At 38.2% G+C, this 23652-nt stretch overlaps 1 protein-coding gene across 1 annotated transcript in view; it reads left to right on the top strand.

Annotated features, from left to right (window-relative positions):
- Nucleotides 1-22613, top strand: part of LOC5577476 (thiamine transporter 1) — a 33750-nt gene extending 11137 nt beyond the window's left edge. The window contains exon 2 of the mRNA XM_001656459.2: nucleotides 21612-22613. Within this exon, the coding sequence (XP_001656509.2) occupies nucleotides 21612-22474 (863 nt within the window). The 3' untranslated portion in view covers nucleotides 22475-22613. The remainder of the gene's footprint in view (nucleotides 1-21611) is intronic.
- Nucleotides 22614-23652: the final 1039 nt, after the last annotated feature.

Below are 23652 nucleotides of genomic sequence, written 5' to 3'. Positions count from 1 at the left end.
ACGATTTAGATGGAACTGGAAAACTGTGCAAAGTTTCAGCTCAATAGAAAAAAATGAATTAAAAAATTTACCAAATTTTGGTGCTGTTGCTTGGAATTACTCATAGGCAATCGCCCAACCTTCATGGTTTCTAATACAGATGAAGTGTTAGACATAACGCTCTGCTCGAATAGAATCAGTCACGAGTTGACGAATTGTCATGTATCAGACGAGGAATCATTATCTGATCATCGCTACATCTTCTTTGAACATTCAAATGTAACTGCGCAGACTTTGCGTTTTAGGAATCCCCGGTCAACAAACTGGGAACTCTATATTGAATTGGTTGCGACCAAATTTCATGGATATTCTCCGTCCATTGAAAATCCAAGTGATCTTGATGATGCTGTTGATACTACAACATCCTACATTATGGAAGCTTTTGAAGAAGCATGTCCTCTGCGGTCTGTAAAGACTACAAGAGGGACCCCTTGGTGGAATTTCGACCTGACTAGACTCAGGAAACAATGTAGAAGGAGTTGGAACAGACGCCGTTCAGCTAAATAAGAGTCGTTCAAGTCGGCTCGCAAGGCTTAAAAGAAGGCTCTTCGTTCTGCTGAACGATCCGGCTGGAAAAACCTTTGTACAAATATTTCCAGTTTGAGTGAAGTCAGTCGGCTGAACAAGATCCTTGCAAAATCTAAGGATTTCCAAGTGAACGAAATTCGCTTACCTAATGGTGACTTTACTTCTTCCGATGAAGAAGTTTTAGAATGTTTATTCAATACACACTTCCCCGGATGTGTGGACATAGCATACATGGATGAACCAAATGTCTTTTCATGTAGTTACGTGTCTCTGGCCTCGGCTCGCAGTATCGTAACTGCTGAATCGATTCAATGGGCACTTAATAGTTTTGCTCCTTTCAAATCTCCAGGAGCGGATGGGATTTATCCTGTTCTGCTCCAAAATGGATTCAAGTTTATCAAACATATTTTGAAAAAGCTACTTGTAAGCAGTTTTGCTACCGGGTACATTCCCAAATCCTGGCGTGATATTACTGTAAAGTTTATCCCAAAAGGAGGACGTGCGTCGTATGAGGAAGCGAAGAGTTTTAGACCAATCAGTCTGACCTCTTTTCTTCTGAAATGTCTGGAACGCATTATCGATCATCACATCCGTGATGTTTATTTGGCAAACATGCCTCTTCATGTGAATCAACATGCTTACCAATCTGGAAAGTCCACAGTGACTCTTTTACACAAAGTTGTATACGATATCGAGAAAGCATTCGCTCAGAAGCAATCCTGCTAGGGTGCTTTCTTGGATATTAAGGGTGCCTTTGATAACGTGTCTTTCGATGCCATATTGGAAGCCGCACGAAACCATGGGTTACCTACAATGATTACCAATTGGATTCAACAAATGCTCAAAAACCGACATCTCTTCTCGACATTGCGTCAAGCAGCGATTCGAAAATTGAGTGTTTGCGGATGCCCCGAAGGGAGAGTCTTGTCACCACTTTTGTGGAATCTCGTAGCAGATACGCTATTGAGGCAACTCAATAATAGCGGTTTTCCAACTTATGGATTTGCCGACGACTATCTAGCTTTGATAGTTGGTATGTGCATAAGCACCCTATTCGACCTGATGCAAAGTGCTCTTCAGGTAGTCGAGAGTTGGTGTCGCCAATATGGCCTTTCGGTTAACCCGAATAAAACATCTACCGTCGTGCGGGGTGACATTGGGCCATAAGGCTGACTTTGGGCCAAGATTTTTACAGCAAACTAAAATCAGAAGAATGAAAACAATGTGATAAGCTTCAAAAATACGTTACAAAGCCGATGGATGAACATGGATTAGTTTTCTGACTCCCGTACTAGCCATGAGATGCATCAAAAAGGGCGGTCAAAGTCACCCCCGAGGCCCAATGTCACCCCGCACGGCGGTATTGTTATTTTTACGGAAAGACGAAACCGCGATGGAATTCGACCTTTACGTCTTTTTGGCACAGAGATTAATGTGACTGATCAAGTAAAGTATGTCGGAGTCATTCTAGATTCCAAACTTTTATGGACACCTCACATTGATTTCAGAGTCAAAAAAGCGGCCTTTGGTCAATGCCGGTGAACCTTTGGTAAAACTTGGGGCCTCAAACCCAAATATATCAAATGGATTTACAAAACAGTTGGCGAAGTGAGAACAGCCCAATCAAAATTGGGCCATCTCCAAAGGATGTGCTTGATGGCGATTTCTGGTGCGTTCTCTACAACTCCCACAGCAGCGATTGAGGCCATTTTCGACGTTGCGCCACTACACATATACCTTAAACAAGATGCACTTTCTTGCTCTTACCATTTATGGGTACTGGATCTACTGGAGAAAAATCCAGTGAATTGTAGATCTACACACACTTCGTTGTTTCCACTTTTGGTGAATTGGGACAAAATTGTCCTTGCTCCAAGTGATCTCACAATTGCTTGTCACTTTCCTTACAGGACATTTACCACACAATTCCCTTCACGGGAAGAGTGGACGTCTGGCAAGAAGTATATCAAACAATGTAGTATGTTACACTGATGGCTCCCTTCTTGAAGGTAAAGCTGGTGCAGCAGTATATTCTCGTGAGCTAAGGCTGAATCAGTTTTACTCACTTGGTAGAAACTGCACCGTTTTTCAGGCGGAAATATTTGCTCTTATGTGTGGAGTGCAATCAGCACTTCAACAGCGCGTAATGGGTAAAGTCATATACTTCTGTTCAGATAGTCAGGCTGCTATAAAATCTCTCGCTTCGGCCCACTCAAGGTCGAAGCTTGTTATCGCATGTCGAACTCAAATTGAGGAACTGAATTCAGTCAACTCTGTAAACCTTGTATGGGTACCTGGCCATTCTTCCATCGCTGGAAATGAATTGGCTGATGAGCTAGCTCGCGATGGAGCATCCATGACTTCATTGGCCCTGAGCCTACTATTCCAATTTCGAAGTGCTGGGTGAAGCTTAAGGCGAAGTAGCCCGTCATTCATTTTGGCAGCAATGATGACTTTGCTGCGTGCAATTTAAAAGTGATAAAACTCATTCTTGATAGTTTATATTAACTTGAAAAAGTATCACTGTACGCGCCAACATACATAAAGTATGCTGAAACTTTTTCAGCTGTATCAGTGCAAAACCAACTGATTTTCTTTGATTTGAAATCGTGAGATAAATTAGCAACAATCATTAACGGTGCGTACAAATGTCAATGACGGCGATGGCACAAATCTCCCAACTGGTGGGGAACGTGCCTTTGGAGCCGGCCTTCTGATACCTGATACCTGGTACCTGATAGACTCCTCGTCGATGCTTATGAATTTTGAAGGAAGCACCTCCCCTGTCCATTATCGTTGGTGGTCATTTTAAATATTTTTAAGTCAACATACTGACCTGAATGACCGTAAAACGGTCATAAGGACGTAAATACAAAAGTCGAGAAATGGATATATAATTTTCCGGTAAATGATCCTTCCGGTAAATTGCATTCCGCATAATGGTTTTCCGGGTAATGTCGGAGAACCATCATTTGTTTTTTATATATATATATATATATATATATATATATATATATATATATATATATATATATATATATATATCTATATATATATATATATATATATATATATATATATATATATATATATATATATATATATATATATATATATATATATATATATACAGGGTGTTTGGTTCCATGTTTTTAATAATTGGAGGGTAGATAGGTCTCCATGAGATATGAAAAAGTGCCCATGGAACATAGGGTCGCAAATCACTGCTAAGTAAGTTATTCACGATTTTAAGATTTTCAACTTGTTCATCTTTGGAACCACATATCTAATTAACTATGCGTCATACATTTAATCTCAGCGCATGAATCGAAAGCTTATGATCTAATCTATCTTAGTTTCTTGGACGTAATTTTTGTAGAAAATGATTCAAAGGCTCAAATTACGAGAAGATTGCAAAAAGTGACGGAAAAATCAGCATTTTTCGACGTATTTTTATGAATTTTATTAAAATTATCGTAATTAATGTTAAAAAAATTCTTCTACAAAATATGCATTAACTTGATAGCTACCAAAGTGTCTTTGAGAGCAAAAGTGTATCTCTTGTAGATTCGTCACAATATCATGTTGAAAGTTGTGCTTCGAAGAGCAAAAAAATCAAAATAAATATCGGCTGATAACTCTATTCGTTCGTCCGTTCGTGTGTTGATGCCTCCGCGTGTGGATGAAGTGCTTGGAAACGACAGATGTCGGTCGTGCCGAAGCGAAGGGGAAATGAAATCGCTTCGCAACATGCGCCATTTTTTTCTTCTCTTCGCGGCGTTTGGTTTGCAAACAGACGCATAAATAGATTTAGTGCGGTCGCCGCACGACCACCGCAGTAGCGAAAGTGTGTTCATAAAGACTGATCCCTTTAAATTCCTCGCACTAGTAGCTGAGCTACGGTGCAGAGCAGATGGGGGGTGCGCTTGCGCGTGTAGCGAGGACTCAATTTATGCATTTCTCGCCTATGACGTGGAACTTTTGATGCATTTTGAAGGGTTTTAGGTCGTCTATTAATTACATAGAGGTGGACAAGGGAGAGTAGAATTTATGACGTGCCATTCACGCCGTTGTAAAAGTACAACACTACCAAGTAAACCTCGCCCGTGATACACAGCACGAGCGAGGTGAATTCTTAGGTTCAATAAAGTAATTTAGGTATCGCACTAATGCTCAGCGTGAACTGTTGGAGCAGCAGGATGAAATATCTCACAAAATTAGTGACCGTCTATCCTACTACAGCTTGGTTTTCTGTATAAGGTTGCTTACAAATTATGTTCAATAGATCAATAATCTCTCAGTTAACTATTTTTATAAAATCAAATTATGGACCTACATGTAATATTTCATATTATTTTCAGTGTCGTATCCAGAAAATTGCTCAGGGGAGACGAACGACGCAAAAAAGTGGATATTTTTACAAAAATTGGGATGGCTTTAGACGGTTCAACCACATCATTTTGTTTTTCTTTTATCCAGCAAAATAATAGAATAACTGCATAAAATTAAGAATTTCTTTTGAAATTGAGACTTTGGCAGTTTAATAGGTTCTATGTGCAGTCACAACAATAAAAAGTCACAATTTGTAGATCAGTACTTTTCTTAAAAAAAGCCTGAAGCCTTGCAATGTTTGTAATATGAAATCAAATATTTTGAAAAAAAAAAAAATCAACTAATTTATCAAATTCCAACATTTTTACTTCATTATTGAAACAATTTATGATAGATTGAACGAAAACGACACAATTTTATCAAGCAGGTTGATGAGGTTCTTGTACAAGAATAATAAAATATAAATAAACCTTTTGTTATGCTCTAAATCAAATAGTAATCAGATCAGTACCCAAATATTTGTAGTTCAAAATTTCATTTTTTTTCTCTCTCTCTCTCTCTCTCTCTCTCTCTGTTGAGTTGCTGAGTCTTATTTTTTTAAATTTGAATTAAAAACCAAGAGAAGTGTTAATTTTGAACGATAACACTTGAAATATTTGCAGTTTGCTCTAATAGATGGAAAATTAGAAATCAAATTGAATATAATTTAACAATTAAATGTATTAAAATGAACTTAAAACAGTCACAGTCACAATTAGAAATTGAAACTCTTTCCAAACTTTAGTCAAGTTTTAATCATCAAGTTAACTGTAACTCTAGCGATGGCAAAATCATTTGAAATTTGACTCATGGAACATATTCAAGGCATAAATGTGTATGATTTTACACGAATTAAATTTAAAAAAAAATACCTGCTGGAAACCCACCAAAACCCGGAAATATGGAATATGTCATTTTTCAAACAAAACTAGTTTCATGTTATTTAAAGCTCCCACAGCAATTTACGGATGCTAATGGTTGTCACTATGGCAAGCCTGTAAAATTTCGTGAAGGGAAATGTCCTTCATCATTTTAGTAACAGAACCTCCGAAATGTCAAGAAGGCGAAAGTGTAAACACGACACGTAGCAAAACATTTTTTGGGATGAACAATATTTCATTAATAGTATGTCTCACTATCAAGAACTTTGGTGATCACTAAGACCTCTCACTAATTTGAATTTCAAATCCAAATGTTTAATTTTAATAATAAAATTCAATTCACATTTTCAAAACTGAATAAGCCAAACATGCTTTTAAGAGCGTTTTTCGTATTTCAAGTAGTTTCACACCAAAAACTTACTCCAAAATCCACTAAGGTGGAGGGGGAGGGAGGGTTGACCCTCAAACACACCCCCTCCCACTGATCACTTGTTTCTGTTTTGTAGACAATATGATCTTAATTTTCTTTCTGGCGTTATGTCGCAACTGAGATAGAGCCCTGCTCCTCAGCTTAGTGTACTTATGAGCACTTACATAGTTGTTAATTGAAAGGTTTTCTCAGCCAAAGTTGCTGTTTTGTATGTGTATATGGGCAGAGGCATATACGTTTTAAATATTTTATATGGGACAAAGTCCACGAGACCCCTCCCAGCTCTGAAATTCTTTGGAAATGAGCATGTAGCTTAAGGACAGCCATAAAAGCACTGCAATATTAAATAAATGAAAAAAAAACTCTAGTGGAATTAAATGGTATAGTACTAGATTCGGGTTTTCTTTTATTTATAGGTATTCCACTAAACAGCTCGAAGATTTAATACACAATATTCTTAATTTTTCTCATGATCTCAATTAAATGCTTTTCACACAAAACAAAAGCATGATTACTGCATTCAGATGAAAATATTAATTTAGAAAATATTCAAGATCTATCCTGCAATTTCCAAGTTGTTCCAATAATTTCTCCACAAATTCCTTCAGGAATTCTTTCAGTTAATGTTCTCAGGAGTTTCTCAGGGATACCTTCAGACTGAGACCACTTGAGGAATCCTTTGTCGGCCAATACCAGGCTGGTTTTTGGGAGGGCCGATCCGACAACGAATCAGATATTACCAGAAACATCTTGCAAATGAACTTAGATAAATTCTTGGAGTATAACTAGCAGACTCACCATCTGTTTGGATTGGAGACGAGGTGTCAATGTCGTGTGTGAATTTAGATGGAAGTAAGGAGACGCACTTCGGAATTCATTGTTCAACATTGCACTCCAGGGTGATATTAGGAGCAGCGAGCAAAGAAATGACACTATCATGACACGGTCACATCTTCTTCTTCTTCTTGACATTACGTCCTCACTGGGACAGAGCCTGATTCTCAGCTTAGTGTTCTTATGAGCACTACCACAGTAGTTAACTGAGAGCTTTCTTTGCCAAAGTAATCATTTTCGCATTCGTATATCGGGTAGCAGGTACGATGATACTTTATGCGCAGAGAAGTCAAGGAAATTTCCATTACGAAAAGATGCTGGACCAACCGGGAATCGAACCGAGACACCTTCAGCATGGCTTTACTTTGTAGCCGCGGACTCTAACCACTCGGCTAAGGAAGGCCTACGGTCACATATGGTCCTTGGTCTTGTGGACAATATCGGCCTTATTTAATTCGATCGCAGGTCAGTGAAGGAGGTTTTCGAGGCTCTGAAGAATCTGAATATCTCCAAGAATTCGTTGAGGAATATCTGCAAAACATCCTTCAGCAATATTTTTAGGGATCACCCCTGATACTCCTTCAGGAATTATTTTATGAATTTCTCCAGAAATTGTTTGGTAAATTCTGGCAAATTTCAGGGATTTCCTATGAGATACATCAAAGGATTCCTCTAGGAACTCCTCTAAAATTTCTTCGGGGATTTCGCGGATTTCACCTAGCACTCCTTCTCTTAGGAATTCCAATAGGGATTTGTTCAGAATTTCCTCCAAAGATTTTAACAGGAATTCTTCCAAAGATTCTATCAGGAATACCTCTTTGAATGCCTCCAGAAATATTTACATTTTTATTTTTCTTTATTAATGTGAATTTTAACACATATGGCTTCTTCACTCATACAGAAAAATATTAAGGATTTCTCGTAAAATACATCCAGAGCTCCCTCCAGGAATTCCTTAAATTACATTCCTTCAGCATTTTCTCCAGAAATACCACCAAGAATACCTCCAAGAGTTTCTCTAAGGATTCCTCTAAAAATACGTCCAAGGTTTCTTCCACGAACTACACAAGAAATAACTTTAAAATTCTACTAAGAATAGCTCCAGGGATTCTTTAGGATTAACTTCATGGTTTCTTCCAGGAATACCTTCAGGTAGAGGAATATCTTTCAGGATTCGTCCATAAATTACTGCTTAGATTCCGCTAGCAATGCTTAGATTCCTCCTGAAATTTGACCATGGGTTCCTCCTGATAAACTTCAGGATATTTTTATAAATTTCTCCGTGGATTTGTATAGGAGCTGTCTAGTAAATCCTGTAACTCCTCCGGAGATTCCTGCAGAAATTCCTCCAGAAATACTTTCATTTTTTCCTCCAGGAATATCTCCAATGATTTGTTAGGAAAACCGTCAGAGTTTTCTCTAGCAATCAATAACATATTCATTGATTTTTTTCAGGAGTACCACTAGGGTTTTCTCTAGGAATACCTCCAAGGATTCCGTCAGTTATAAACCCATGAATCCCTACTGGAAAACGTTCAAAGATTTCTTCAGAAATATCCTACCTTCATGAATATCTCAAAAGATTGCTCCAAGTAAACTATGAAGATTTCCTTCAGGGAGTCTTTCTGGAATTCTGTTTAAACTTTTCTTCGGTGACTCCTGCAGGCATTACTCTAAAGAGTTCCTCCAAGAATTCGTTTAGGGTTTCATCCAACGATTTCCTTAGGAATCTCTGCAAGGATTCCATCCGGAGCTTCTCCATTGGTTTCTTCAGGAATTCTTCCAGAGTTTCTCCCTGTTTTTAAGAAAAACGATTTGGATTTTCTCTTGGAACTTCAAAGAATCCTTCTTAGAATAATTTCAGGATATTTTTCATGATCTTTTCAAGAATTCTTATGGAGATTTCTACAGTGACCCCTTCAGGAATCAATCCATTCTTAAAAACAGGGAGAAACTCTGGAAGAATTCCTGGAGAATCTAATGAAGAAGCTCCGGACGGAATCATCGGAGAGATTCCTAAGGAAATTGTTGGATGAAACCCTAAAGGAATTCTTGGAGGAACATCTTAGAGCAGTGTTTCCCAAACTTTATTAACTTTCGCCCCCTTTAGGCTAATATTTTTTGGAATCGCCACTTTAATTTATGAAACACATATGTATGCCAAAACATGTCTTCGATTTGCATATCCCTTAATATTGTCGGTTATCGGACAATGATTAAAAACGATTAACTGAACAGTATTTTATACAGTCGACTATCCACATCTCGATATCTCACCCTATGTCGATGAATTCTTCGGTCCTTTTATTCTGCATATAATTATCATCTCCATGTGTCGATATTTTTTTATTTTATTTTATTTTATTTTTTGACTACTCTTCCTATATGCAACATGAGTTGTACAAAATTTCAGCCTCAAATGAGCAATTATGGATTCAAAGTGATTTTTTGAAATTTTAGTTTCCTTCGATACTGCAATGAAATGCAAACTAGGCATATCATTTACTAAATGCCTACTTTTGTCGAATGTTACAAATATGCAGATGTGGATAGTTTAGTCTTGTAGTTTTTTCATTCCTGATTTTCTTTCCGTACGTCGCTATGCCCATTATCAAGGGATACTAGTTCAAATTTTCGTGATTCAAAATAATATAGGTGCATAAGATGACGTCTGCTTGTTTATTATTTTGCTTATTTCCCTTCGTATTTCCACGCAATCAACGCATGCTTCGTAAACTGTTTAAGGTTAACGTCAACGAATTAACGAAACGACGTTAATCGTTGATTAACGTTAACAACTCTGTTTTGTACGCATATTTATCGATCTACAGCAAATTGTTAACGATTTTCTTCGAATATTTCGATAGGTAATCTCAGAATAACATATTATGAAAACAATATGTGACAAATAGAATCCATTTCATTACAGCAGTGTTGCCAATTTTGATGATTGTCAATGTACTTTGAATGGTCTTCTAAGAATGAAGCAATTGTGTTTCTATTGTGCTTTAAATGTGACATTGGGACTTAATAAGTAACTCTGTGAAGGCGTAAGTTATTTTTCATATTAATACTATATTAGCACTTCCGTCAGGGCGTACTTTTATCCAAAAAAATCTAATCATATCAGTTCCTTTCAAATTTAAAATATTTTTCTCTAAAAAATATAGGGGAAAAATGATTTTATGATATCTGTAAAATTGTTGCTCCAAAAATAATTCGATTTTTACCATCAGGCTTCTGATTGATGATGTTTTCTCAGAACAAGCCTTTTATGAAAATAAAAAAAATATAAATTGTCGAATTTTTCAGCCAATTTGAGCAATCATTGGTTTTGATAACCTCCAAAAATCGACCGTTCTAATCGTTGTTCTATATTCGTGTAAAATTTAATTATTTTGGAGATTTTTTATTATCACAATATTGTAAAATACTAGTCGAACGATGTACAGAAACCCGATTGAAATTTGATTAATAAATTTAAAAGTTACAGCATGCACAAAGTGTCCATTTTATAAAATGAACAGTCCTTAATTTCAAAATTCCATACAAAAAAGTTCCTTGTATTCAATATTGAACATTGGGATAATTACTTAAAATTCTCAGATAAATGTTTTGAACTTTCAACACATGTTATCTGTGTTCTCAATGATATCAGTTATTTATCTTTTCGATTCAGAGAAAATCTCAAATACCGATCATTCACATGATATGGAAAAAATGAATGCATATTACAAACATTTTGTTTTTGACAATCATTCAGTGTTTTCTATCATAATTTTAAACGGAACATGCTTAGAGTTCTAAGCAGTCTAAGATAAAGGAAATCATGAAAATGGTTTAGTTTAGAAATGATTCTCCTTCAGATGCATTAGTAATAGTTTCTTGTTGTATAGTTGTACTTGAGTATGTTCTTCAAAGGTTATAAGTAACAATTTTCAACTGCTCCAATGTCAGCTTTTTCTAGATTTTCGCCTCCCAATTTCTGTTTTACAAATTTTCGCCCCCTTGGAACTGAAAATCGCCCCTAGGGGGGCGAATTCGCCCACTTTAGGAATCACTGCTTTAGAGGATTCATCGGGTTATAACTGACGGAATCCTAGAGAAAACCCTAGTGGTACTCTTGAAAAAAATCAATGGATATATTATTGATTGCTAGAGAAAACCCTGACGGTATTCCTAACAATTCATCAGATATATTTCAGTTAGCAGTAATTTATGGACGAATCCTGAAAGATATTCCTCTACCTGAAGTTATTCCTGGAAGAAACCATGAAGTTAATCCTAAAGAATCCCTGGAGCTATTCTTAGTAGAATTTTAAAGTTCTTTCTTGTGTAGATCGTGGAGGAAACCTTGGACGTATTTTTAGAGGAATCCTCAGAGAAACTCTTGGAGGTATTCTTGGTGGTATTTCTGGAGAAAATGCTGAAGGAATGTAATTTAAGGAATTCCTGGAGGGAGCTCTGGAAGTATTTTACGAGTAATCCTTGTAAATATTTCTGGAGGCATTCAAAGAGGTATTCCTGATAGAATCTTTGGAAGAATTCCTGTTAAAATCTTTGGAGGAAATTCTGAACAAATCCCTAGTGGAATTCCTAAGAGAAGGAGTGCTAGGTGAAATCCGCGAAATCCCCGAAGAAATTTTAGAGTTCCTAGAGGAATCCTTTGATGTTTCTCATAGGAAATCCCTGAAAAAAAAAAAATGCCAGAATTTATTAAACAATTTCTGGAGAAAACCCTGGAGAAATTCATAAAATAATTCTTGAAGGAGTATCAGGGGTAATCCCTTAAAATACAGGTTCGTCAGAGCCTCGAAAACCTCCTCCACTGACCTGCGATCGAATTAAATAAGGCCGATATTGTCCACAAGACCAAGGACCATATGTGACCGTAGGCCTTCCTTAGCCGAGTGGTTAGAGTCCGCGGCTACAAAGTAAAGCCATGCTGAAGGTGTCTCGGTTCGATTCCCGGTTGGTCCAGCATCTTTTCGTAATGGAAATTTCCTTGACTTCTCTGCGCATAAAGTATCATCGTACCTGCTACCCGATATACGAATGCGAAAATGATTACTTTGGCAAAGAAAGCTCTCAGTTAACTACTGTGGTAGTGCTCATAAGAACACTAAGCTGAGAATCAGGCTCTGTCCCAGTGAGGACGTAATGTCAAGAAGAAGAAGAAGATGTGACCGTGTCATGATAGTGTCATTTCTTTGCTCGCTGCTCCTAATATCACCCTGGAGTGCAATGTTGAACAATGAATTCCGAAGTGCGTCTCCTTACTTCCATCTAAATTCACACACGACATTGACACCTCGTCTCCAATCCAAACAGATGGTGAGTCTGCTAGTTATACTCCAAGAATTTATCTAAGTTCATTTGCAAGATGTTTCTGGTAATATCTGATTCGTTGTCGGATCGGCCCTCCCAAAAACCAGCCTGGTATTGGCCGACAAAGGATTCCTCAAGTGGTCTCAGTCTGAAGGTATCCCTGGGAAACTCCTGAGAACATTAACTGAAAGAATTCCTGAAGGAATTTGTGGAGAAATTATTGGAACAACTTGGAAATTGCAGGATAGATCTTGAATATTTTCTAAATTAATATTTTCATCTGAATGCAGTAATCATGCTTTTGTTTTGTGTGAAAAGCATTTAATTGAGATCATGAGAAAAATTAAGAATATTGTGTATTAAATCTTCGAGCTGTTTAGTGGAATACCTATAAATAAAAGAAAACCCGAATCTAGTACTATACCATTTAATTCCACTAGAGTTTTTTTTCATTTATTTAATATTGCAGTGCTTTTATGGCTGTCCTTAAGCTACATGCTCATTTCCAAAGAATTTCAGAGCTGGGAGGGGTCTCGTGGACTTTGTCCCATATAAAATATTTAAAACGTATATGCCTCTGCCCATATACACATACAAAACAGCAACTTTGGCTGAGAAAACCTTTCAGTTAACAACTATGTAAGTGCTCATAAGTACACTAAGCTGAGGAGCAGGGCTCTATCTCAGTTGCGACATAACGCCAGAAAGAAAATTAAGATCATATTGTCTACAAAACAGAAACAAGTGATCAGTGGGAGGGGGTGTGTTTGAGGGTCAACCCTCCCTCCCCCTCCACCTTAGTGGATTTTGGAGTAAGTTTTTGGTGTGAAACTACTTGAAACACGAAAAACGCTCTTAAAAGCATGTTTGGCTTATTCAGTTTTGAAAATGTGAATTGAATTTTATTATTAAAATTAAACATTTGGATTTGAAATTCAAATTAGTGAGAGGTCTTAGTGATCACCAAAGTTCTAGATAGTGAGACATACTATTAATGAAATATTGTTCATCCCAAAAAATGTTTTGCTACGTGTCGTGTTTACACTTTCGCCTTCTTGACATTTCGGAGGTTCTGTTACTAAAATGATGAAGGACATTTCCCTTCACGAAATTTTACAGGCTTGCCATAGTGACAACCATTAGCATCCGTAAATTGCTGTGGGAGCTTTAAATAACATGAAACTAGTTTTGTTTGAAAAATGACATATTCCATATTTCCGGGTTTTGGTGGGTTTCCAGCAGGTATTTTTTTTAAATTTAATTCGTGTAAAATCATACACATTTATGCCTTGAATATGTTCCATGAGTCAAATTTCAAATGATTTTGCCATCGCTAGAGTTACAGTTAACTTGATGATTAAAACTTGACTAAAGTTTGGAAAGAGTTTCAATTTCTAATTGTGACTGTGACTGTTTTAAGTTCATTTTAATACATTTAATTGTTAAATTATATTCAATTTGATTACTAATTTTCCATCTATTAGAGCAAACTGCAAATATTTCAAATGTTATCGTTCAAAATTAACACTTCTCTTGGTTTTTAATTCAAATTTAAAAAAATAAGACTCAGTAACTCAACAGAGAGAGAGAGAGAGAAAAAATGAAATTTAGAACTACAAATATTTGGGTACTGATCTGATTACTATTTGATTTAGAGCATAACAAAAGGTTTATTTATATTTTATTATTCTTGTACAAGAACCTCATCAACCTGCTTGATAAAATTGTGTCGTTTTCGTTCAATCTATCATAAATTGTTTCAATAATGAAGTAAAAATGTTGGAATTTGATGAATTATTTGATTTATTTTTCAAAATATTTGATTTCATATTTCAAACATTGCAAGGCTTCAGGCTTTTTTTAAGAAAAGTACTGATCTACAAATTGTGACTTTTAATTGTTGTGACTGCACATAGAACCTATTAAACTGCCAAAGTCTCAATTTCAAAAGAAATTCTTAATTTTATGCAGTTATTCTATTATTTTGCTGGATAAAAGAAAAACAAAATGATGTGGTTGAACCGTCTTAAGCCATCCCAATTTTTGTAAAAATATCCACTTTTTTTGCGTCGTTCGTCTCCCCTGAGCAATTTTCTGGATACGACACTGAAAACAATATGAAATATTACATGTAGGTCCATAATTTGATTTTATAAAAATAGTTAACTGAGAGATTATTGATCTATTGAACATAATTTGTAAGCAACCTTATACAGAAAACCAAGCTGTAGTAGGATAGACGGTCACTAATTTTGTGAGATATTTCATCCTGCTGCTCCAACAGTTCACGCTGAGCATTAGTGCGATACCTAAATTACTTTATTGAACCTAAGAATTCACCTCGCTCGTGCTGTGTATCACGGGCGAGGTTTACTCGGTAGTGTTGTACTTTTACAACGGCGTGAATGGCACGTCATAAATTCTACTCTCCCTTGTCCACCTCTATGTAATTAATAGACGACCTAAAACCCTTCAAAATGCATCAAAAGTTCCACGTCATAGGCGAGAAATGCATAAATTGAGTCCTCGCTACACGCGCAAGCGCACCCCCCATCTGCTCTGCACCGTAGCTCAGCTACTAGTGCGAGGAATTTAAAGGGATCAGTCTTTATGAACACACTTTCGCTACTGCGGTGGTCGTGCGGCGACCGCACTAAATCTATTTATGCGTCTGTTTGCAAACCAAACGCCGCGAAGAGAAGAAAAAAATGGCGCATGTTGCGAAGCGATTTCATTTCCCCTTCGCTTCGGCACGACCGACATCTGTCGTTTCCAAGCACTTCATCCACACGCGGAGGCATCAACACACGAACGGACGAACGAATAGAGTTATCAGCCGATATTTATTTTGATTTTTTTGCTCTTCGAAGCACAACTTTCAACATGATATTGTGACGAATCTACAAGAGATACACTTTTGCTCTCAAAGACACTTTGGTAGCTAACAAGTTAATGCATATTTTGTAGAAGAATTTTTTTAACATTAATTACGATAATTTTAATAAAATTCATAAAAATACGTCGAAAAATGCTGATTTTTCCGTCACTTTTTGCAATCTTTTCGTAATTTGAGCCTTTGAATCATTTTCTATAAAAATTACGTCCAAGAAACTAAGATAGATTAGACCATAAGCTTTCGATTCATGCGCTGAGATTAAACCCCTAATTTATGGTGTGATGCGTACCGTGCCTAAGAATGAATGGTTAGGGGGGTCTAAATAAAACCTAACCGCTAACGGAGCCTGTGGGGTACCAGGGCGCCCTCCACAGTATTGAGTCCTTCCTGTGCTACCCGGAGCAATGGTGCAGGTGACCTTGTGTTTCTCCGAGATAATCGGCTGCCCTTCTTCAGTCTCTATCCTGAGGCTTAATAAGGGTGGGATTATGAATATGTTGACATTTAATTTAAATTATCACCTATATGGATTCGCATTATGCGTTTTACACAGTGTATTCTGTGCTCTTTCGCCTTTGGCGACTTTAAATAGATACCGATCTGGTTTTTTCGTTGCTGGTCTTTTTCGTGCTGAGATTGCAAAAAGCTTAATCCTGCCTAGTTTGGGTAGTGGCTACGGTTAGGTTAGCTCAGATCAATCTTCAGCATAAAAGAACAGCAACGATCAATCTTTGCAGACTCATGCAAAATGGTGCAGCCCAAGTGGCGCTAGTTCAAGAACCCTACTTTCGTAGAGGGAACTTCTATCTAGGTAACCTTGTGGACCCAGTTTTTGTTACTTTTAGCAAGCTTGAAATGGCAAACTCGCGCTCCATGCCCCGCGCATGCGTGCTCGTTAATAAAGCAATCGTTGCTACACTCATTTCTGAGTTAACTACCAGAGATGTATGTGCTGTCACAATCGATGTTTCTGTTGGTGACCTCAACAGGAAGTACGTCTATTGTTCGGTATATTTACCACATGATGAACCATCCCCAACGGATGACTTCAAACGAGTTGTCGTACACTGCGTAACAAAAGGCCATCCGCTGATTGTGGGCAGTGATGCCAATGCTCATCACATCATCTGGGGCAGCTCGGATATCAATTTGAGAGGCTCCAGTCTGATGGAATACTTAAGTAGTACAGACCTTGGATTACTTAACATAGGCAATCGCCCAACCTTCATGGTTTCTAATAGAGAAGAAGTGTTAGACATAACGCTCTGCTCGAATAGAATCAGTCACGAGTTGACGAATTGGCATGTATCAGATGAGGAATCATTATCTGATCATCGCTACATCTTCTTTGAACATTCAAATGTAACTGCGCAGACTTTGCGTTTTAGGAATCCCCGGTCAACAAACTGGGAACTCTACATTGAATTGGTTGCGACCAAATTTCATGGATATTCTCCGTCCATTGAAAATCCAAGTGATCTGGATGATGCCGTTGATACTACAACATCCTACATTATGGAAGCTTTTGAAGAAGCATGTCCTCTGCGGTCTGTAAAGACTACAAGAGGGACCCCATGGTGGAATTCCGATCTGACTAGACTCAGGAAACAATGTAGAAGGAGTTGGAACAGACGCCGTTCAGCTGGATCAGAGTCGTTCAAGTCAGCTCGCAAGGCTTACAAGAAGGCTCTTCGTTCTGCTGAACGATCCGGCTGGAAAAACCTTTGTACAAATGTTTCCAGTTTGAGTGAAGTCAGTCGGCTGAACAAGATCCTTGCAAAATCTAAGGATTTCCAAGTGAACGAAATTCGCTTACCTAATGGTGACTTTACTTCTTCCGATGAAGAAGTTTTAGAATGTTTATTCAATACACACTTCCCCGGATGTGTGGACATAGCATCTACGGATGAACCAAATGTCTTTTCATGTAGTTACGAGTCTCTGGCCTCGGCTCGCAGTATCGTAACTACTGAATCGATTCAATGGGCACTTAATAGTTTTGCCCCTTTCAAATCTCCAGGAGCGGATGGGATTTATCCTGTTCTGCTCCAAAAGGGATTTGAGTCTATCAAACATGTTTTGAAAAAGCTACTGCTTACAAAGTTTTGCTACCGGGTACATTCCCAAATCCTGGCGTGATATTACTGTAAAGTTTATCCCAAAAGGAGGACGTGCGTCGTATGAGGAAGCGAAGAGTTTTAGACCAATCAGTCTGACCTCTTTTCTTCTGAAATGTCTGGAACGCATTATCGATCATCACATCCGTGATGTTTATTTGGCAAACATGCCTCTTCATGTGAATCAACATGCTTACCAATCTGGAAAGTCCACTGTGACTCTTTTACACAAAGTTGTATACGATATCGAAAAAGCATTCGCTCAGAAGCAATCGTGCTTGGGTGTTTTCTTGGATATTGAGGGTGCCTTTGATAACGTGTCTTTCGATGCCATATTGGAAGCCGCACGAAACCATGGGCTACCTACAATGATTACCAATTGGATTCATCAAATGCTCAAAAACCGACATCTCTTCTCGACATTGCGTCAAGCAGCGATTCGAAAATTGAGTGTTTGCGGATGCCCCCAAGGGGGAGTCTTGTCACCACTTTTGTGGAATCTCGTAGCAGATACGCTATTGAGGCAACTCAATAATTGCGGTTTTCCAACTTATGGATTTGCCGACGACTATCTAGCTCTGATAGTGCATTAGCACCCTATTCGACCTGATGCAAAGTGCTCTTCAGGTAGTCGAGAGTTGGTGTCGCCAATATGGCCTTTCGGTTAACCCGAATAAAACATCTATTGTTCTTTTTACGGAAAGACGAAACCGCGATGGAATTCGACCTTTACGTCTTTTTGGCACTGAGATTAATGTGACTGATCAAGTAAAGTATGTCGGAGTCATTCTAGATTCCAAACTTTTATGGACAGCTCACATTGATTTCAGAGTCAAAAAAGCTTGTATGGCCTTCGGTCAATGCCGGCGAACCTTTGGTAAAACTTGGGGCCTCAAACCCAAATATATCAAATGGATTTACACAACAGTTGTTCGACCAATATTGGCATATGGATGTCTTGTGTGGTGGCAAAAGGGCGAAGTGAGAACAATCCAATCAAAATTGGGCCATCTCCAAAGGATGTGCTTGATGGCGATGTCTGGTGCGTTCTCTACAACTCCCACAGCAGCGCTCGAGGCCCTTTTCGACGTTGCGCCACTACACATATATCTTAAACAAGAAGCACTTTCTTGCTCTTACCGTTTATGGGTACTGGATCTACTGGAGAAAAATCCAGTGAATCGTAGATCTACACACACTTCGTTGTTTCCACTTTTGGTGAATTGGGACAAAATTGTCCTTGCTCCAAGTGATCTCACAATTGCTTGTAACTTTCCTTACAGGACATTTACCACACAATTCCCTTCACGGGAAGAGTGGACGTCTGGCTATTTGGAAAGAAGTATATCAAACAATATAGTATGTTACACTGATGGCTCCCTTCTTGAAGGTAGAGCTGGTGCAGGAGTATATTCTCGTGAGCTAAGGCTGAATCAGTTTTACTCACTTGGTAGAAACTGCACCGTTTTTCAGGCGGAAATATTTGCTCTTATGTGTGGAGTGCAATCAGCACTTCAACAGCGCGTAATGGGTAAAGTCATATACTTCTGTTCAGATAGTCAGGCTGCTATAAAAGCTCTCGCTTCGGCCAACTCAAGGTCGAAGCTTGTTATCGCATGTCGAACTCAAATTGAGGAACTGAATTCAGTCAACTCTGTAAACCTTGTATGGGTACCTGGCCATTCTTCCATCGCTGGAAATGAATTGGCTGATGAGCTAGCTCGCGATGGAGCATCGCATGACTTCATTGGCCCTGAGCCGGCTATTCCAATTTCGAAGTGCTGGGTGAAGCTTCAGATAAATTCTTGGGCGGCAACTCAGCACAAGCAATATTGGAATAGTTTGGAGTCATGTCGTCAAACAAAATTGTACATTACTGAGCCATCTCCAAGGGTGGCGAAGTATTTAACAAATCTGTCAAAGCAGAATTGCAGTCTCTTGGTCAGAGCGTTGACAGGCCACTGCCGACTCAACTATCACATGGCAAATATTCAGCGTGCTGACTCATTTGTGTGTGATAGTTGTGACTCCGATTATGGAACTTCGTATCACCTGATATGTAACTGTCCAGTTTTTGCGCAAATGCGATTCCAATTACTTGGTAAACACTTATTAAGTGAAACTGAATTCAGAAGCCTGAATCTTCAGGACATTCTGTTATTCTTAACCCGCTGTGGTAATGAGCTATAGGCTCTCTTTACGCTCATGCGTTTTGCAGTGCCCTTTTTTAGGGCGCTGTTCGAACCCATTGTGGTATGGAGCTACATGCTCTCATTTCGCTTATGCGATCTTCCCTCTTCAAGGGACCCCACTCCTATTTCCTCCCATCTTTCCCTTCCCTTTCCTCTCCCATCGGGTAGATGATGAAATAGGCTCAAATATGGCGATGGCACAAATCTCCCAACTGGTGGGGAACGTGCCTTTGAAGCCGGCCTTCTGATACCTGAATCATTTTCTACATCATAAGCTTTCGATTCATGCGCTGAGATTAAATGTATGACGCATAGTTAATTAGATATGTGGTTCCAAAGATGAACAAGTTGAAAATCTTAAAATCGTGAATAACTCACTTAGCAGTGATTTGCGACCCTATGTTCCATGGGCACTTTTTCATATCTCATGAAGACCTATCTACCCTCCAATTATTAAAAACATGGAACCAAACACCCTGTATATTAATGCAATACTTGGTAAAGCAGTTTTAATGCACAAGCCCTACTTTAGCATTTATTTTTTTATATTTAGGGTTCATGATGTATATTAAACTTAAAATAATTAAAAATAAACAAAACAATGAATCCATTGACTACCTTTCAATGGTTTTCTTTACCAGCTCAATGTTTTTTTGTTGGAATCAGGATTCGAACCCACAACTAGGATGATGGTGTGCTGGATGCTTGGCGCGTTGGTGTCCTGTGCTAAAGCTGCTGATGTAATAAGGTAGGATAAAAGTTCCTTATAAACGAAGCCACTGTGTGTGTTAACCATTACTATTCGTCCAGTTATTAAGAATAGAAAGAATTATCTTCGGCGATTGATTTCCTTTCCTCAACAAATGAAACATGAATAGGAAGAATTTGATCGCCATTCTTTTTCGTAGAGGAAATAACCAAACTTAATTCACAAAGAAAAGCCCTAGCGCATTAAACAGATTTCAGGGGAGAGAAATTGATCGACATTTCCACTTGCTCCTTATGAATAAAAGAGTCTCAAAGATAAAATACAACAATTCTGAATGAATACATATATCCTTAGATCATGATATGGGGGTTCGAGATGAAAGAAAGTCATTTCATTATTCTTCCATATCCCACAAAACGTAATGAGCGAGTGCGAACGTGCTCGATCGTCTTACTTATTAATTACAGGTTCGAGTGCGTTTAATGAGGTTATGTAATCTTGTATGACAGCATAACTGTATATTCACTCTAAACGCTTAGCATAATGCTATATTAAAATAATGCTACAAAGCATTTACAATGTTAATCAAATGCATCATTGCTTGACAGTTATCGAATAAATGCATGATAACATTATTAATGCAAAAAATGTTGACTTTTGACCAAATTAATGCAATGGTATAATGCTTGTGCTTACATGGGTATTCACTTAGGAACAATTGCTTAATAAGTGGTTATAAAATAGGCAAATGTTTCTTGGGTTACGAGCACTTTATTTTGGCGGTGACTGTATACTATAGTAATAAATTTAGTTTTCATTTGCTTGTAGGCGTCAAAGTAAATAGCTCGAAGCTTTATTATAATACAATTAATGTTTTACAGATGTTTGAAGTAATAACTCCCAAATTCCGAATGGCTTTCCACGTTACTCAACCGAAACAATTATGACTCGGGTAAGCGGGAGATTCATCCCTCTGTTCACATATTTATCTTACCCTTAATTAAGCACTGAACCATACGATGTAGTTTTCTATCTGTGAGAAAAAAAAGGTTGCTAATTGGTTTATTAGCAAAAACTATTTGTATTCAATATAATTGCCTATTTTACTACAAGTGTTATAATCACGATACGCGTCGTGAAACTTCAATTGAAACAGAATTGCATTAGAGTACTCCACTTGCATTTATGAATGGGGTGAATGTTTAAATGAATGAATGAACAGCCACCCGCATACAACTCAAAATATTCCATTAACTTACCTCATAACTTTCGTTTTTATTTTGCAGTTCAACTATGCACAACCAGCATCGCCGTGTTTCTACCGTCAGCACCGAAAAGTATCTATTTCAACCGATCTGCCACTTCGATCCCATCGGAGAAGTATCACGCACGAAACGATTCATCGTCCCCACCCACAGTCGGCGATGAAGCGATAGCGAAGTTATCTGCTATGGAACTGCTATGGTTTCACGCAAAATCAGCCTACAGTAATTTCACCGTGTTGCGGTTCAGCATTTGGTATGCCGTGGCCAGTTGCATATACTATCAGACGGTCCTATACGTGCAGGTCCTGTGGAAGACCATTAGTGGCACAGCGACTACGAAGGTGGTGCACTGGAATGGAGCCGTGGAAGCGGTGTTGACCATTTCCAGTGCAGTCATCACTTTCAGCGCTGGGTTCGTTCCGGCCAAGATGCTGCACGTGCCATATGCGCTGGCGGGACTCAGCTGCATTTCGTTCATGCAGGGGGGTATTCTGTTGATTTCCGGTCTAACGGGAAACTTGTGGGTGGCATATGGGGCGCATATATGTTATAGTATACTGCACGCTTTTACAATTACACTATTGTGTTCAGAGATTGCCGGGAACATTTGTCGGGACAGTTTTGGACTGGTGTTCGGGATCAATGCCATGATCGGTTCGGTACTGCAGTGTCTACTGACGGTGGTTATGGTGAACTGTTCTACAATCAAGGGACAGTTTGTGGTTTATGCGGGTGTTAGTGGTGGGATGGGAGTACTGTTCAGTGTATTGCTTATGGTGGAGCTAAGGAAATGGTGGAAGATTGTATTCTATATGGTCAAGGCAAGATTAAGTCCTCGGAAGAAGGTGGTATTGGATGGCAACAAAAATCATCAACTTGCTTAGCTATGAATCATGAACAATGTGATCCAGTAGTGTGATTATTCAGCAACAAGACTCATCATAGGTTAGGCTGAACATCTTAACTAGATATTATTATAGAATATTAAATATTTCTTTAAATTTATATTTCATAGAATTCTAATTGTTTAATGTCTTTCATTGTTTGAATATGTGATAATATCATAGTCCGTTGGTACGTAATGTAATATCTGAGTATAATACTTCATAAGTATCAAACATTCTCAAACACTACTCCTAAGGTTTCCTAAGATACTCAAAAAAAACAATAAACATAAAATCCGGATCGCCTGCATCCAACAAATTCTCCAGAAAGCGTGCAACGCTGAAAGTTCTCCTACACTCCCATGTAAAAATTGGGTTCACCCCCTAAAACACATACAAAAGTTTTCTCTTAATTCCCTTATTAGTATTATTTCAAACATTACATTAATTTCTCATATCTAGGTATTCTGTGTTAAAAAAAAACACTGTCATCCTAATTTGGCAAAACTTAATTAACCAGTATGGCCCTTAGTGAAAGCACAGCGAGCACTTAACGGATTAAATTTTTTTCAGTTTACTCGTACACATATCTTGTTTTTAAAAACGCCAAGAGGAACTCGGGAATGTTCCTGTATCCGGAGTTATTTTTACCGGTCGAGTAAAAAGGACTATTAATCGGACATGTCAAGTTCTCTTTATTTATTTGCAATGCCAATCAATTTGATTTTCATTAATCATGAAACATGTTTATCCAAATCAATCGTTCCTCAAAAGGTTCACACTGTTGAATTTTTCACTAAATATAGTGGCCACACTATAGCCGATTCCAGAAACAATTTGTGACTTGAAATTTATCTACCTACAGGAGAACAAATCCACAGTAACCTTACCCAGTGAACCACGGAATAACTCCGGCCACAGGTACAGTCCCGAGTTCCTCTGGCCATTTTTAAAAACTAGTGTAGTCGTATACATAGAGTTGAAGGAAGGGGTTATAAATGCGGCATAAAAAGTACTATCCCAGATCGTCTTCCGTCGCTTGTCACCTGTAGTAAACGAGTTTGTGGGAAGTTATCAAGCCGACTTCGTTTGACGGCCGATCGACAACGGACCAGATCTTTACTGTGCGGAAAATCATCCAAAAATGCTCTGAATACCAGGTCCCAACGCATCACATT

This window comes from Aedes aegypti, chromosome 3 (assembly GCF_002204515.2).
Source record: "Aedes aegypti strain LVP_AGWG chromosome 3, AaegL5.0 Primary Assembly, whole genome shotgun sequence".
Lineage (NCBI taxonomy): Eukaryota > Metazoa > Arthropoda > Insecta > Diptera > Culicidae > Aedes > Aedes aegypti.
This window is presented reverse-complemented; position numbering and strand designations above follow the sequence as displayed.